The 18,726-nt window shown below is 42.4% G+C and overlaps 1 protein-coding gene across 1 annotated transcript in view; it reads right to left on the bottom strand.

Annotated features, from left to right (window-relative positions):
- The window catches only part of RGS22 (regulator of G protein signaling 22), a 115,516-nt gene extending 100,163 nt beyond the window's left edge, over nt 1-15,353 (bottom strand). Inside the window, exon 1 of the mRNA XM_077808670.1 lies at nt 15,210-15,353. Coding sequence (XP_077664796.1) covers nt 15,210-15,353 — 144 coding nt within the window. The remainder of the gene's footprint in view (nt 1-15,209) is intronic.
- Nucleotides 15,354-18,726: the final 3,373 nt, after the last annotated feature.

The following is an 18,726-nucleotide window of genomic DNA, read 5'->3' as shown; positions in this document are numbered from 1 at the left end:
AGTTGTGGTTCTAGAAGTAAGCGTTCTCTTACATGAAGCATGGTTGTTTTCTCAATAAGCTGGTCTCTAATCATCTCATCTGCCATATTCCCAAAGTCACAAATTACAATCAGACTCCTCAGGGAAGCAATATACTGCATTATAGTTTCCCCTGGTTTCTGCTCAAGCTGGCAAAATCTGTAGCGATTAGCTACTACATTCACTTTTGGCACAAAAAAATTCTTTAATGCAGTGAGTGCAGTCTCATATTTATCATCTGCAAAGGAAAAAGTGTAAAATATACGCTGCCCTTCTGCTCCAAGGCAGTGGATTAGCAGAGCACGCTTTCTTACTGCAGAAATCTCTGTAGCACTGATTGCAAGCAGGTAAGTCTCAAACATATGGATCCAGGTAGTAAATGCAATTGGAGGCTCACCATGGCTTTGCAGAAAGGGTGCAGGTGGGTTCAGAAGCAGAAGATCCATCCTCATCACCAAAATGTTGTATCAACCGGGCAAGGTACTAACAAGCTTCAACAGGACTTTATTTTCAAAGTGGAAACCTCTTTACCAAGCTGCTGCTGCACCCTATGTAGCTCTCTCCCCACCTCTCAACTCCTCCCCCCTCCTTCCTGTTTCCTTTCCTTTCAGACTCCCAACAGCCAGTGCTCCAAATTCTAATAATTACAAGCAACATCTAAACACCACACTCCTCTGGCTGAGTGGAAGTGGAGGGCAATGCTACCTTTTCTGGTGAGGAAGAAGAGATCACTGCTGGAATTGAGTGCTCTTTTGTCTGCAAGTATTCTTCCTCACATTCCTGTTCTTCCTGGCATATAGTGTGAGTCTGTGCCAGATTTCTCTCTTCAGAAAATCAACAAAGTTTTATGGGGAGGGAGATTAACTCTGGGGCAGTGGTAGAAAGGTAGGTTTCCTCTCCTTTTGCATACTCCAAAGGGCTTTGTGGGGTCAAGATTGTAGATTGCTGAGGTAAGAGACTGGGGGCCAGTGGGGTGGATACCAAGGTGACAGTTCTCCCTGAGATCCCATAGGTCTCTGCGTACAGTGACAGTAGCTAGATTCCTTTTCAGACCAATAGGGGTCATATGAATGAAAATGAGGAGACTGAGTGGGGACTCCTCCCTATTGTGCTCTGAAGGGAAGGAAGAAAATGAGTATTTCTTCTCTAATAGTGGAGTTACCCTAATATCTGGAATTCTAGGGTGAATTTGAGTGCCCCATACCAGTATAACTGAAGAGCTGACTGGTACCATAACAGTATTGGTAGTCAGTACCAAAGTACAAGGTATTCTTAACAGCTGAAGATAGTAGTGATTCAGGCTGAGTTATCATCATAAGATCACTTAGTACCAAAAATAACTTAGATGCGGAGAAAGTTGGTGCTGGGAGCAGCTGCACCACAGACGTTGGCACTGGAGTCACGGGGATGTGGGTCACAGGCACAGACGTCAGTACTGACAAGTTGGTACCAGGTGAAGTGCAAACTGCTGCCTGGGTGACAGAGGGACCAATTTTGGGCCATGAACTGCCCTTTGAGTAGTCTGGGACCGATGACTCCTTTAACTAGTGCTGAGGGAGGGTGACCTTGGTCTCTGCTCACTATGGGAAAGATATTCCTTCCTACCCCTTTCAGACAATTGGCTGGAGGAGAATTTAGCTGCTCTGCCAGTCTCGGTGTATTATGCTTTTGATGACTTACAAGAGTGCACCTGGGAGCTCAGAACCGAGCTGCAGCTCACAGGAACATTAACTTAGAACTTACAGCATGTTTGGGGCCAGTAGACTGTTTTGTCTCCAGTTCGGAGGAACCTCTCATTAAGCACAACAGGAGAAAAAGAAATTAAACAGGCCTTTCTCTCCTTCTGTGTTCTCTTGGACAAAAAAGACACCTCAAGTGCCTGTCATTAAGCAGACAAGCTGCAATACAAAAGGGGCAAGTTTTGAACTCCTGGGACACTTGTTTCAGCCATAGCAGCTAAATCCCAGGACTGAGGAAATCTCTACAAGTGATATATAAAAACACACTCATATATACAGACAAGTGTAACAAGAAGAAAAGCAATCTACATTGACTATACTATACTATCCCTCCACTATACTAACTCTACTAATATTGCTAACTGTATATGTACAAAATTAGTAAAATCATACTGTGCACAAAGAACCAGACACTGCAGGGGTTCTGTCTCACAGGCACAGATTGTAAGAAGAAACTGAAGGATGGTTGGGCCCACTCTGCCCTGTATAACCTTGGGTGGGGGAGGCACACAAGGGCATCCATGGCAAAGGCAAAACCTCTACAGACACTCCTGGCCAAAAAAATCCGATCATCCAGAGGATGGATATGCACCAGAAGTGGAATACATGTGGACAGTCATTCAAATAACTGAACTACAAAAATATCAAGGGGTTTTGGTGATCTTAAAACTAGAAGAGTGAAGTTTATGTGGTTTGCAATGGCATAACAAATGTGTGTACAGCCATAACCACATATTTCTTGTGTTGTTTTACAAATCTGAAAGAAATTACAAGTTTGTGTGACAAGTCATAAAGACAAATGCACAAAAGGCCCAGACCTGCAATCATTCTGTTCATGGAACTCTCATCAAAGTCAGTGAGAGTTTTGCCTATGGACAGAAGGGATCTGGTTTTAAAAAGCTGTACTATTAGTAAAGGAGGTACAAGAGAACATGAAAAAGAGCTTTAATGAGTTCATAAAAAGCAAAAGGATAGCAAAGAAAGTGCAAGTTACCTACTTAACAGAGAAAGAGAGTCAATATTCAAAAACAAAGGCAAGGCTAAGATACATAATTATTTTGCTTTAGTCTTGATTAAAAAGGATAATGTAGTTGTAACAAAATATCTAATCCAATAAAAACTAATAAAGAAAGAGAGAGGTCACAAGACAGATTCAGGATGAAATAATTTCAATAACAGTTCAAGAATTCTTAGCTAACTGGAATAGCAGACTGAGCATCAGAAGCACAGACCATTATGGTTGAGAATGAACTCCTGGATGAGGGCTGTTGTGATAAGTGGGCCTATAAATTTACTCTAATTGTGAGACCAACTATAACTAGTATGTAAAGGTTCCAAAAATGTTACAATAAACTGTAATAACAAATGTTGATTGGAAAGGGTACGAAAAGGAGACAGACTGAATTAGCTTAAACAAAAAGAGCTGCCAGCATAGTTCAAGGACTATGTTAAAATCATGCCTGGTAAAAATAGGATGTGGAATCAGAAATTAATGAACCAAAATTGGTATGTTGGATAGTAGGCCTAAATGGTGGACAAGATAAGGAGGGAATGGGCTATTCCACCTATCACTCCTTTTTTGGGTCCTTAAAGAAAGAGACTTGTAGGGAAAATAGAAAAGAACAGATGGAGACTACAGAAGTAAGCTACATCTTTATGGTTACCATCTTCACAGTCTCCTGGAACCCTGGGCCTTCGTCATCCTAATCCTGCGAGACGTTCTGATCAGACCAGACCAGAGGGAGATACCCAGAAAACATTGCCGCCTCTACTGACCTGAATCCCAAATGCCACCTGGGATAAAATGGGATTTAACAATAGCTCCAGCCCATCTCAACTAACTTCTTTTTTCCTCAGAAAAACTCTCTCCAGCTAAAGGGGAAAAAGAATGAAAGAACAGATGGGGGCTACTGGTGTGAGCTTCACCATCATGGCTGCCACCCCCATCATTTCCTCAGACTGTGGGGATTTGTCATCCTGACCCTGGGAGATGCACTGACTGGGCCAGAGAGAGGGATCCAGATGACATCACAGACTATCAGGGAATAGGGGGTGTTCCTTCTAAAACTCTCTCCAGCTAAAGAGAAAGGGAACAAGAGTTGTTGTTAAAATGAAAACCTGACTTAATACTTTACATTTCAAATGCTTTAACTGTTGTTTCTTCTCTGTATCTTTAATAAAAGGTTAAAAGGATTTTTAATGGTGTGTTTGTCATGGTACTAAGCAGGCTGAGGGCTCTGTATACCAAACCCCAGGCCTTGTTTAACACTGTTTAATGTTGGACAGTGACTGGGTTACGTTAACACCTTTAGGTCATATATTACATCTAAATCAATACAACAGCTCCCAAATGAATGAAAAGGGCAAACACAGTGCTTATTTTTAGATGGGGAAAAAGGTTAATCCATGGAATTATAAAAGTATAAATTACATCTTAATATCTGGAAAATTGGTAGAATTAATAAAGAAGTGAATTTGTAACACCTAGAGGGAGATAAGGTCATACACATAGTGGTAGGCAATAATGATTTATCTAAAACAAATCATAACTATAAATTTCTCTCTTTGATATAACAAGCTTACAGGGAAAAGGAAACAGTTATTTCTCAATAGGATATATGTCAGCTATAATAAGCCTTGTGATATCATTTCATAGAAAATTCTTATGGGGAAAAGGGAAAAATGTGAATTAGATAAAACTCTAATCGTACTGATACACAAATTATTTTAAAAATCAAACTCATTGAACACTGAAAGCTTGATTATGTTCCCAGTTATACCTACTTGTTTTACACCAGTTGAAATCCACTGACTTTAATGGATTTAATCCTCATTTATCCCAGTATAAAAACAGAATTAGGCCTAAAGAACCTACAATAAGATGCAGTAGGACTAAGTTCTGGGTCCAATTATATTAAATATTTTATTGGTACAGTATCTTAAAGAGTAGAATACTATTGTAATTAACTTTACAGATGAATTTTGAAAGGAATCACTAATACTTTGGTGCAAATGATAAAACCTCAGTGAGATCTTGGTGGTTTGAAGAAATGAGTTAAAAATAATAAAATGAAATTCTGTGGAGACAAATCTGAAGCGTAGAAAGGAGTTACCAAATTTACAAATGTAAATCAGTACAACACAAAAAGATCATGAGTCAGCAATGAAATAATTACAGCAAGGGGTGTGTGGGTGTGTGTGTATATATATATATATATATATATATATATATATATAAGTACAGATGATTCTTTTAACAGTAATATTGACTTTCTTGTCAGAGATCAAGGTGCATTTGGAGTATCATTGATTTCAATGGGAACTGAGGTCACTCAGCACCTCACAAGATTGGGTCAACAATAGACAGATAATGAATTATGATGTAGTCTTACTTTCTGCCCTCTTGCTGTCAGAATTGAGGTATGTTGGTGGGACAGTGTACAGAAGCTTGCACTGTTTCTGCCTGTCCTGAACCTACCTTGTGGGTCGATAGAGGACTTTAATCCCTAGGACTGGCTAGCACCTTTCACAATCATTAAGTGTGCATGGGCCCAGACACACTTACCTTTTTGAATTTGTGTTGTCGCTGTTAAAATGTTTAATACCAATCCGCACCCCTGGAATTCCTCAATCTCTGATAGAGGTGGAGTGGGGTGGAGTGTTGATACGTCCAGTATTTTGCAGCATAGGAGTTTCACCGAATAGAGCCCTGCTGGAGTTCATAAACATCTAGTTATGATTTTGTTTTAGAGTAAGGAGAAGTGGGAGATGAACACATTAGTTTTCCAAATTCTAACCCAATTTTAACCCCATCTAATAAGATAACATTAAAGGGACACGTCATCTTGATATCTAATCCATTTTTTTTTTTAATGAACTAAGAAGATAGTTTCAAGTACTACAAATACCCCTAGGTCCCACTCCCACTTCTTTTTTTTTTTTTTTTTACAACTACTTTTTCCTTTCTTAAAAAAATGTTTTTCTCTCCCCTGTTGCTATGTGGAATACCCACATAAACCATAGGGGAAATAACTATATGCAAAACACTGAAATGTATACACTGAAAAAAAGATTTCCCCCTAATCTCCTTCGGTTATGGTAACTTTGTGCATTGCTTATAAATTCACAGTAGTAGGTAAATATAGAGATTTTTAATATTAATAAGCCATTTTTTCCCAAATGCAGCACATATCAGAGCATTAAGCTGCTACAGTATAAAACATTTTAATATTAAATTAATTTGCCAGTTTTAATTGCAAGTAAGGAAAATAATTACAAGTACTAAACAGTTTTCTTTCTTTCACAAATCTTTGGTGTCCCCTAGTGGTAAAACATTTCAAACACACTCTCTGCTGCTTAATAGGCAACATCCAATTAATTTCAAATTAAGGGCAAAATTTGGGAAGAAAACATCTTTTGAAACATCACAATGTGAGGATATCTAAATTGATTAACTGAGCAATCTTCTGTGACCTGTGTCCTTCCTTTCCTCCTTTCCCTGTTGTATGGTATATCCTCACTTATCTGTTACACCTATCAGACTGTAAACTCTTCAGCATAGGGACCTGTCTTCTGTGTGAAATTCCTAGTACACTTGTAAATGCTATCAAATAACTAAGTAATTAATATAGTCCTTGTTCATATAAAACTCATAATTTAATCAATACACCAGTATTCTAATCCAGTCTATCCAGAAAAAAATGAGATAAAGAGAATGGCTAAATATTTTCAAAAGTGCCTAAATGATTTAGGAGACTAAGTCTCATTGAAAGTCAGACTTACAGACTTATTTTTAAAGGTATTTAGCCACCTAAACATGCAAAATCTGACTTTTAGGCTCCTAATTCACTTTTGAGAATGGAATTTACATTCCTAGTTACTTAGGCACATTTGAAAAAAATACCCATAATTTTAAGTTGGAAGAACTATTAAATTAAATAGAAGTTTTTCAGTGAAATACAACCTCAAAAAGGAGAGGGCTTAAACTGACAGGTATAATAGATTAAAAGATTCTTATTCTGCTTCTGTATTGAATTTTTAGAAAATATTCTTTCAGTTCACGTAGAGACTGATCTAGTTCCCACTAAAATTAATGGAAAGATTCTCCTTGATTACAATGGGTGTTGGATTGAGCCCTCAATACAAATTGCTTATTTTGGGGGACAAGTGACAAATATAAGTGTGGTCTTGTAGTTAAGACACTGAGCTGTGGCTCAGAAGATCCCATTTCAATTCCCTTTTCTTCCATAGACTCCATGTGACCTTTGGCCGTAGTTTCTCATCTGTAAAATGAGGATATTGTTACTTTCCCACCCTTTGTCTTTCTCAATAAGTTAAACTGTAAACTAGTTGGAAGGGATGTTCTATCTCTTTACTATGTGTACATCCAACACATAGAACAATATGGCCCTAATCCCAGTTGAGGCCTCTAGGATCTACCCCAACATAAATAATAATAAGAGATGGTGTTGGAGGCCTCTAAGGAAAGTTAATACAATTAGATTTAAGGAAATGCACTAAAGTGCTATAATCTGTATTTTATAAATGAAAATTGAGTTCAGCGCATATTTCTATGGTGAATGTTCTGACTAACCAGGCTGTGAAATACAGTTGGTACTTTCTCATTCACTGAAGTTAGAATGTGAATGTGACACACTGCTTTTTTCTTTTTAAATACATTCTATTCTATATAGATATCATTATATAGCACTCATGACCATCCTATCTGAATGCCTTTCAATAGTGCATTAATCAACATACCCACACATCTGTCACTTCTTGTTTGTTCTCTCATCCTCTTCCCAGGAGAGACTAACATCAGAGAGCCTGGAAACTCATTGCAATTCATAGCATTTGCAATGTTAAAGGAAAATACATTCTGTGACAGCTTCATTGAACCAGGAATTACTAAGAGGGATTCATGATGGGGGAAAGAGGACCCAGTGTGTGAACTTTTAAAACTTTAGATAAACTTATTTGTGTTGACTGTCTGTACAATCTGGTTAATGACTGAGACATTCAGCACAAACAACTAAATGTTTCTCTGCTGATTGAGTTAATTGCAGTAGCTCAGGCCCAGCTGAGAACATGAGTATTAATACTGTATATCAATAACCTGCAGTAAGTCTTTATATCCATTTGCTCAGTATATTAGAAAGTTATTTGAAGCACATAAAGTTATTAGTTTTTATAATAGGCTCAATTTCCCATTACTAACATTACCTGATATTGTTACCCTTTGTTGACCCAGTTAGCCACAATTTGGGGTCCAGCTGATTGTTTTGGTTAGGAACAGAAATTGATGGAATCAGGTATTTATTTGATGTGAGGCTGTTTATTTACAAAGAACGCACACATGAACTGTTTCCCTGAATATAGTAGGAATCAAACAACAGGAGACAGTTTCTTTGCTCATAGTTCCTAGCCTCTTTCCAGTCAGCACTTAGCCCAAAAGCACTTTCTCACTAGGCTTTTCTCAGGGCAAGATTGCCAGTACTTGTTCTGGCTGTATCCTTGGCTTTCTGCTGATTCCAACAGCTTTTCTGGTGTTGCTTCTGCTTCTGTCTCACACGTACCTCCACCAACAGTACCCAGTGCGACATACCAGGACACAATCCAGACCAATGGGAAGCTGTGTCTCCCCTGCCCTGTAACCATGAGTGCCTTACAATGCCTTGGTGAAGTAGTTCCCACCTGGGCCATTCACAAACAACCTTCCAGCATGCAAGCCACACCCTGAGTGTCTGTGTGTAACTGCAGTCTGCCACCAGTATCCTGGCTCTCACCAACCTGGGTTATCCTTAAGGTTAAGATTTTGTCATGGGCAATAAAGTACTTTTAGTAAAAATCACAGGCAGGTCACGGGCAATAAACAAAAATTCACAGACGCTGTCCCTGACTTTTACTAAAAATAAGTGTGACAAAATAGGAAGGGGGGGGTCCTAGCACCCACTGCTACTGCAGCTGCAGATTCCCCCACCGCCTGTGGTGCCTGGGAGCTGCAGGGGCCCCCCTGCTGCAGCTTGGAGCTCCGGGGCCAATATCTGGGTGCTCCTGGGTGTCCCCCCAAGACCTGCTGCTGCAGGGCTGAAGCAGAAAATGTCACTGAGACCTCTGGAAGTCACAGATTCCATTATTGCTTTAAGAGAATAAGTCCATTATTCCTTTAAGGGAATAATATGCCATTTTATTATTTTAAATAGAATTATCCAGACACTTCAGTTTAAACAAACTGGGTTAGTTAAAACAGTAAAACAAGTTTATTACCTAGAAAGAGGTGGATTTTAAGTGAGTACAAGTAATGAGGCATAAAAGTCAGGAATGGTTACAAGAGTAATAAAGATAAAATGCTTGCTAGTATCTACTAAGAAACTTTCTCACCACATGCTCCAGCAGATTACTTACCAAGGTTTCAGGTGAGGGCCCTTCCCCCAAAATCCAACAGCTGTTTCCTTTTGACTTCTCCGATGCACAGAATGCAATGGGTGGGGAGAGAGAGAGGGATGTGTGCATCTTCTTTTTATAGTCCTTTCCCCACTTTGAGAAGCAATTCCTGCTGGAAGCAAGGTGATAAGCAGTCTGGTGAAGAAAGGAAACTCCATGTTGTTTCTTTGCTAAAAATGTAGATTTGTGTCTCTGCCCCCTTCCTTTCCAAAGAATGGCCACTTAGCAGGCAATGGTCCATCAACTTTATTAACACCTGGCTGAGGCATCAATTTGTCCTTTGTCTCTGAGGAACTGGTTTAGCCACTCCCAAGATTTATCTGGGAAACATACTTCTGTCATAATTTCAGTTAATATTAGTAACTTTGTATAATGTTACTATGTGCATTTTGCCAAGATATTATAGATCAGCAAATTATGAGTTTTTAAATGATACCTCATGTTAGGATATAGATATTCAGGACTGTCTGCAAAGGCCTGTACTTTAAGAATTTAGGTGTATTCTTATCACTTGGCTAGTTAGAGGTATAAAAGAAAGAATCAAAATCACTGTCTGCCAGTGTGAGGGCCTTCTCTTACTGTGACAGTCTGAGGCCCTGTGCTTAGGCTAAGGCCTTTGGCTAAGCGGCAGAGGCAGCCGTAAGCTGGGAAGCTACCGGTCACATCCTCACATTCCAAACTAGTCACACTGAAAGAAGATGCTATTGGGCTGTTAGGAATACAATCCTGTCCTGAGAGTGCCTATCACCTCCAGAGAAAGGGAAGTGCCTAGAAGATGTAAAAGGAAATTTAGGTTGATAGTTTTCTGTCTGGTAAGAACTCACTAATCAATAGACACAGCTGGGAAACCCTTATGTCTTTATAGATGTAGTTGTGAAATCCTCACTTCTGTATTGTTTTGTCATTATAGTTCCCACTTTGCTATTGTTTATTGGCATGGTCTCTGTCTGGTTCTGTGATTGTTTCTGTCTGCTGTATAATTAATTTTGCTGGGTGTAAACTAATTAAGGTGGTAGGATATAATTGGTTAGCTAATCATGTTACAATATGTTAGGATTGGTTAGGTAAATTTCAGTAGAATGATTGGTTAAGGTATAGCTAAGAATATTACTATATAAATTAGGGGCAAACAGGAAGTAAGTTGGGATTCGAAAATAAGGAAAAAGGAACTTGGATTTAAGCTTGCTGGAAGTTCACCCCAATAAACATCGAATTGTTTGCACCTTCGGACTTTGGGTATTGTTGCTCTTTGTTCATGCAAGAAGGACCAGGGAAGTGGGAAAGTGAAGGAATAAGCTTTCTAACACCTCACAAGACATATCTTGTACAAACATTATTACAATAGTGTGTAGAGTATGAACACAGGTATATTCTGTCACACCCAGCAAAACCCCTCTTCCCACTATTCCATTTCTGAGATGTTACATGTACCTTTGTTTTGGCGATGACACACACACGTGTTTGGGTAGATGATCCTATCTTAAATGAAGTGCAGTAGTTAAAGCTACTTTCTTCAATGAGGTTTCACCGAGCCCATAACAATATTTATATATTTTCAATTACAGGTTTCAGAGTAACAGCTGTGTTAGTCTGTATTTGCAAAAAGAAAAGGAGTACTTGTGGCACCTTAGAGACTAACCAATTTATTTGAGCATAAGCTTTCGTGAGCTACAGCTCACTTCATCGGATGCATCTAGATAATCTCTGGGTTGATATTGCACAGCCTTTGGAGCATTCTGTGGTGGAAATAAGCAGTCCTGGGGATTTCTGGAAGAGTTTGGTTCTGTCTAAATAGAATGCTATGGCTCATCTGATATTCAATGTATGTAGGATGGCCTCTTGTGAATTCCCATATGGCTTTGGGTAAAATGTGGTGTATTGTTTGGTTCACAAGGAAAGATGTCACTACTTTAGGTAAAAATTTAGGGTGTAGCCACAACATGATCTTGTCTTTAGTGAACACAGTGTAAGGGGGCTTAGCCATAAGTGCCCCGATTTCACTGACTAGTCTAGCTGAGGTGATCGCTACAAAAAACGTGACTTTCATAGACATATGAAGGAGTGAACAAGTCGCCAGTGGTTCAAAAGGTGCTCTGGTGGGCATTTGAGTACAATATTCAAATCCCGTGGGGGTGTCGGACTGCCGGGTACATGTTCTGTATACCAATAAGGAAGCATCTAGCGGTTGGATGAGCAAAGACTGATGTTCCCTCCACCGTGGTGAAAGACTGTAATAGCTGCTAGGTATTGAGCTTACAGATAAGCCTGATTCTTTGAGTTCCAGTATGTAGTGAAGTATGTAGAGACTCCATGACTGAAGTTTAATGTTTTTGTTGGCGCCATAGTGAGAATCTCTTCCATTTTTGGAGGTAGGTATGGTGAGTGGTAGATCTCCTGCTATTTAATTACACACGTTTCACTCTTTCTGAACAGGCTAATTTGTCATGTTGGAACCATGTAGGAGCCATGCTTTGAGGTTTGAAGTTTCTCCGAATTTGGAAGGAGAGTCCGGCCTTTGTTCTGTGAGAGGAGATCCACCCGCTCATGGAGAGCTCATGGAGCGCACACTGCTAATCGCATCAGGGAACCAAGTCTGTCTGGGCCACGTTGGAACAATCAGTATGATATGGGCCCTGTCATCTGTATCTTGTGAATGACTTATGGGATTGGAGGTATTGGTGGGAATGCGTACATGAGTGCTGTGTCCCACGTGATGAGGAAGGCATCCCCTGGGGACTGGGGTGCTAGTCCCACCCGGAAGCAAAAAAGTGGGCACCTGTGGTTTGTTGCAGATGCAAACAGGTCTACAGATGGAAAGCCCCATTTCTGGATTATCAATTGGAGGACACTGTTGTATATTTCCCATTCGTGTTCCTGGAAGAAATGGCTGCTTAGCCGTCGTATTTTGGCACCTGGGGAGGTAAGATGCTGAGATGGTTATGTTGTGGTGAATGCACCAGTTCCACAATTTCATGGCCTCAGTGCAGAGTGAATGGGAGCAAGCTCCGCCTTGATGATTGATATAGAACATGCATGCTATGTTGTCAGTCAGTATGCAGATTGATTTGTTTTGTATGATCGGGAGGAAGCGCCTGCACGCTTTGTATACTGCTTAGAGCTCAAGGAGATTGATGTAGAGCTGAGTTTCTGTCGCTGACCACTTGTCTTGTATGGTGTGCTGGTCCAAGTGAGTGCCCCAGCCTATCAATGACACGTTGGTCGTGATTATTAGTGATGGTGGATCCTGTTTGACAGGGATCCCTATGCAGATGTTTTCTGATTTCGTCCACCACTGTAGTGACGCAATGACCTTTGGAGGTAATGTCACTCTTTTGTTTAGACTGTGTTTGCTGGGAGTATACACTGTCCTCAGCCAGCTCTGTAGGCAATGCATATGCAGGCTAACGTGTCTCATGACAAACGTCATCGCCACCACATGGCCTAATGATTGTATGCAGGTTCTGGTGGATATCTGAGGGCTGCTGGTGACTGTCGAGATGAGGTTGATTATTGTTCTGAACCTGTGACTGGCCAACAGTGCTCTGGCCTGTGAGGAATCGAGGTAAGCCCCAATGCATTCCAGTTGTTGCACTGGAGTCAGTGTAGATTTCTGTATGTTTATGTGCAATCCCAGTGACTGGAACAGCATGATGGTGGTCTGCATCATGTTTGTCACTTCTTCCTGAGTTGTACCTTTCAACAGTCATCCAGGTACAGGAAGATCATCACTCCCTTTCTTCGTAAGTGGGCCGCCATTACCGTGAGAGCTTTGGAAAAAATTTGATGGGCAGTGGAAAGGCCAAAAGGTAGTACTCTGTACTGATAATGATTGAGGCCCACAATGAATCTTAGAAATCGTCTGGGAGCCGGGTGTATGGTAATATAAAAATAAGCATCTTCGAGGTCGAGGGCTGAAAACCAGTCCCACTTGTCTAGTGCTGAAATAATTAGGGCCAGTGTGACCATTCTGAATCTGTGTTGAGCTTCCAAAGGTCTAAGATGGGTCTCCATCCGCCGTTTTTCTTTTTGGTGAGAAAATAATGGGAATAAAAACCCTTCCCCTTGTATTGAGTTGGAACTTGCTCCATGGCACCCAATTGTAGAATATGGTTCACTTCCAGTTGTAAAAGGTGCTCATGAGAACAGTCCCTGAAGGGGAAAGGGAAAGGGGTTAGAGTAGGGGGAAGGAAGAGGAAAGGGATGGCGTAACCCAATCTTATAATCTCCAGTACCCATTGGTCCATTGTTATTGCCAGCCAGGCATGATAGAATGGGTGCAGGTGGTGGCCAAAAGGTTGGCTAGGAGTATCTGACAGTGCTCTATTGTGGGAGAAGTCATTCAGATCCTTGACCAAGACTTCAGAACTGTGGCTTGGTGGTAGATGCTTGTGAAGACGAGAACTGAGTTTGAGGAGCCCTACGTCTTTGGTAACAATCATAGGTGTTCTATTAGCCCTTGAACTAACCATAATAATGAACAAAATACCCCCAAAGCCTTCCAACATCCATAACTTCCCCAACTCATTACCATTTTTCAACACCTTAACCCACTGTTCACTGCCAATAACAAATCTAATATTTAGCCAAAACATTGCAACCCACCTAACAGATCGATCTTGGTATGAATATATTGGCACAAAAGGATTAGCCAAATAACAAATCACCATAATTATAACTGCCTCATTACAAAAAGGCCTAATTAAAATCTATATAACCTCATTTATCTTATCTATCACATTACTACTCTTTATAATCTAATTTCACGAAGTACCCCATGAGACAAACCACGAACCAATTCTAACACAACAAACAACGTCAACAACAACCCCCCACGAGCAACCAAAAATATTACACTACCAAAATAATAAAACCATGATACCCCACGAAAATCCAAAAGAACAGTATAAAACCCATCAGCATCAACTGTAATATCACCAAACCCTTCCACACCCCACAACCAAGAATCCATTACCGCAAGGCCTATAATAAGCAAAACATAACCTGCCACATAAACCACCCCTCCTCAATTACCCCAAGCAACAGGATAATGCCCTGCTGCTAATGCAGACAAACAGGCAAAAATCTCTAACATTCCCTCTCAAATAAATTAAAAACACCACCAAAGAAACAAAAGACCCTCCCATAACAACCAGTAACCCGCACCTAGAAGCCGCCCCCAAAACCAAACTAAGAACCCCATAGTAAGGAGACGGATTACAAGATACACCAACCATTCAAAAAATGAAACAAAACCCAAATGAAAACATAAAATACATCATAATTCTTGCCTGGACTTTAACCAAGACTAATGATTTGAAAAACCACCATTGTATTCAACTACAAAAACTTAATGGCTGTAAATCTATGAAAAACCCACCGGGATACTGGACGACTGAAACCACAAGGCCCTGCGCATTACAACAGCTGTGGCCATCACTCTAGCAGCAGTGTCCGCTATGTCCATTGAGGCCTGTAGGGTTGTATGGGCAATTAATTGTCCCTCTGTCATGATGGCATTTAATTGGGGACATTTTTCCTCCAGTAAGGCTTCAAGGAATTCTAGCAGCTTACTGTAGTTATCAAAATTGTACTTGGCTAGAAGGGCCGAGTAATTGGCTACCCGGAATTGGAGCATAGCCGATGAGTATACCTTTCTACCGAAAAAGTCTAATCATTTGTGTTCTTTGTCTTATGGAGTGGACTGGATTTGAGGTTGTTTTCTGAGATGATTGGCGGCTTCCACAACTAGGAAACTGGGTTGTGGATGAGAGAAGAGAAAGTCCATCCCTTTACCTGGGACAAAATACTTTGCCAGCTCATTTGCTGGTAGGTGGTATCATGGCTGGAGTCTGCCAAATATTCTCCGATGGTTCCATTATGGCATTGTTTATGGGTAATGCAATCTTGGATGAAGTGGTTGTGCTGATTTTCTTGCAACTCTTCTAGGGGAATCATAGAATCATAGAATATCAGGGTTGGAAGGGACCTCAGGAGGTCATCTAGTCCAACCCCGTGCTCTTGGCTGGAAGCTACTTTTTTAAAAAGTTCCTGAAATTCTTTCAGGTCTTCCACTGTGGTTGGAGGTGGTGGTATGACTGCCTTGTCAGGGGAAGAAGATGAGTTGTGGGCCGGTGAAGTGGCTTCATTGTCCATGTCGTCTTCCTCCTCATCTGTGATGCCCCCAGGTGCCTCCGAGGTATCCCTGCTTGGGGATGGAGGAGGAGAGCAAATTTCTCCGTGGAGTGGAGTTGAGGGTCTCGTGTAGTGGGCCCTATATGCCACCCAGTGATCCCAAGGGGGCCACTGCATAGGAAAGGGCATCAGTGGACAAATCCAGGGTTATCTGTACCATTGTTGCATCTCTCAAGATTGATGAGACTTGGGCTTAACAGCATTCCATGGTGGTCTATGCTTCATGGGTGAGGAGTGTTAGCAGGAAAAAATGACTCCCCTGTATGTCCTCTTCTTCATCATTGGATATGGGATGGGGAGCAGGTGAAGTGGGTAGATGCTCTGCTATTTGGCCCGGAGGTCCCTCGGTGCCAAGCAGAGCTGACTGCAACACACAAGAGACGGCTATGTCCTTGTGCTGAAGAAACTGTTGTGGAGCCGCCTGTTTCTGTTCCAGCAGGTGCAGCTGTTGAAGATAAGGACATTGCAGAGACTGTTTTGTGGGTAGCCTTTGTTGAAACAGTCAGCACCATTCTTGGTCTGTCCATTGGTCCCGACAACCGAGTTGGTGCAAGTACTGGGAGCATTGCCAGTGGTATCAGTCTCAGCGCCGACTCCCGCACTGGGGTGGTCAGTGCCGTGGAGGAGGAGTGCCTTGACTCTGTGTCGGTGTGGTGGGGCTTGGCAGAGGTCCATGGAGGGATGGTACCGGAGGTGCTCATTCTAGTGCTCAGCCCCGAGAATAGCTACCTCGCTGGGGACCTCTTCTGTTTCGGAGTGTCCCTATAAGGAGAGGTTGTGGCTCATTCCTGGAAATTTTGGAAGACTGAGCACTCCCATTAGCAGTGGTTTTGTTTGGGGAACCAGCTGCTGGTGTTGGTTTTGGTCCCTGAGGGGTAGGCTGAAGGGACTTCTCCACTAAAATCATCTTGAGGCAGAGATCTCTGTCACAGATGCACAAAGATGTCCTGGCTTTCAGGTTACTACAGTGAGCACATTTTTGAGGGATATGAGTCTCCCCTAAGCAACAGACACATAACAAGTGGTGTCAGAGAAGAGTTGAACTTCAATTGCTGATTTTTTTACAGTTTTGCCTTCCTCATTATGCATGATTGCGTGGCGAGCTCATCAGCACAGGTGACCATGCAGTCCCAGAATCGCAACAGAGCTCCAGCATGGACCAAACAGGAGGCACTGGATCTGATTGCTGTATAGGGAGATGAATCTGTGCTATCAGAACTCCGTTCCAAAAGATGAAATGCCAATATATTTGCCAAAATCTCCAAGGGCATGATGGAGAGGCTACAACAGGGACCCGTGCAATGCCGCGTGAAAATTAACAAGCTCAGGCAAGCTGACCAAAAACCAAAGAGGCAAATGGCCACTCGGGGTCAGAGCCCCAGACATGCCGCTTCTATGATGAGCTGCATGCAATTCTAGGGAGCGCCCCTACTACTACCCCATCCCTGTCCGTGGACACCTGCAAGGGGGGAGTCTCATGCAACAGGCATGAGGATTTTGGGGATGAGGAAGAGGAGGAGGAGGAGGATAGTGCACAGCAGGCAAGTGGAGAAACCATTCTCCCCAACAGCCAGGAACTGTTTATCACCCTGGAGCCAATACCCTCCTAACCCTCCTTCCCCACCCCTCCTGGGCTACCTTGGCAGTTATCCCCCTATTCGTGTGATGAATTAATAAAGAATGCATGATTTTGAAACAACAATGAGTTTATTGCCTCTGCAAGCGGTGATCGAAGGGGGGAGGGCGGTTGGCTTACACGGAAGTAGAGTGAACCAAGGGGGCAGGTTTTCATCAAGGAGAAACAAACAGAACTGTCACACCGTAGCCTGGCCAGTCATGAAACTGGTTTTCAAAGCTTCTCTGATGCACACCGCGCCCAGCTGTGCTCTTCTAATCACCCTGGTGTCTGGCTGCGTGTAATCAGTGGCCAGGCGATTTGCCTCAACCTCCCACTCCACCGTAAACATTTCCCCCTTACTCTCACAGATATTGTGGAGCTCACAGCAAGCAGCAATAACAATGGGAATATTGGTTTCGCTGAGGTCTAAACGAGTCATTAACTACACCAACGTGCTTTTAAACGTCCAAATGCACATTCTACCATCATTCTGCACTTGCTCAGCCTATAGTTGAACAGCTCCTTACTACTGTCCAGGGTGCCTGTGTATGGCTTCATGAGCCATGACATTAAGGGGTAGACTGGGTCCCCAAGGAGAACTATAGGCATTTCAACATCCCCAACAGTTATTTTCTGGTCTGGGGAGTAAGTCCCTTCCTGCAGCTGTTCAAACAGACCAGAGTTTCTGAAGATGCAAGCACCATGAACCTTTCCCAGCCATCCCACATTGATGTTGGTGAAACATCCCTTGTGATCCACCAGTGCTTGCAGCACCACTGAAAAGTACCCCTTGCGGTTTATATACTGGTTGCCACGGTGGTCAGATCCCAAGATAGGGATATGCATTCCATCTATTGCCCCACCACAATTAGGGAATCCCATTGCAGCAAAGCCATCCACTATGATCTGCACATTTCCCAGAGTCACTACCCTTGATAGCAGCAGCTCAGTGATTGTATTGGCTACTTGGATCACAGCAGCCCCCACAAGTAGATTTGCCCACTCCATATTGATTCCCGACTGACTGGTAGCTGTCTGGCGTTGCAAGCTTCCAGAGGGCTATCACCACTTGCTTGTGAACTCTGAGGGCTGCTCTAATCTTGGTATTCTTGCGCTTCAGGGCAGGAGAAAGCAAGTCACAAAGTTCCATGAAAGTGCCCTTACGCATGCGAAAGTTTCACAGCCACTGGGAATCATCCCAGACCTGCAACACTATGCAGTCCCACCAGTCTGTGCTTGTTTCCCAGGCCCAGAATCGGCGTTCCACGGCATGAGCCTGCCCCATTGCCATCAGGATGTCCAAATTGCTGGGGCCTATGCTTTGAGAGAAGTCTGTGTCCATGTCCTCATCACTCTCATCACCGCGCTGCAGTCGCCTCCTTGCCTGCTTTTGCAGGTTCTGGTTCTGCACATACTGCAGGATAATGCACGAGGTGTTTACAATGCTCATAACTGCTGAAGTGATCTGAGTGGGCTCCATGCTTGCCGTGGTATGGCGTCTGCAGGAAAGCAGAGTTGCAGGGGAAGTGGTGGTTGGATGACCAGTTTTGCAAACCTACTTCACCGTCTGCTGCCGGGACACAACAGCTGAGCAGGCTGCACGCTTGTCATGGTATGGCAAGACAAGAGCAGCCGAGCAGAGTTGCAGCAGAAGAGGCAGATGACGACGGTCATATAGAGGACCTGCGAGACCATCAGGAGAGCAGAGTGGCAGTG

Source organism: Eretmochelys imbricata, chromosome 2, assembly GCF_965152235.1.
Source record: "Eretmochelys imbricata isolate rEreImb1 chromosome 2, rEreImb1.hap1, whole genome shotgun sequence".
Lineage (NCBI taxonomy): Eukaryota > Metazoa > Chordata > Testudines > Cheloniidae > Eretmochelys > Eretmochelys imbricata.
The sequence above is the reverse complement of the archived record's forward strand: the minus strand, read 5'-3'. Positions and strand labels throughout refer to the sequence as shown.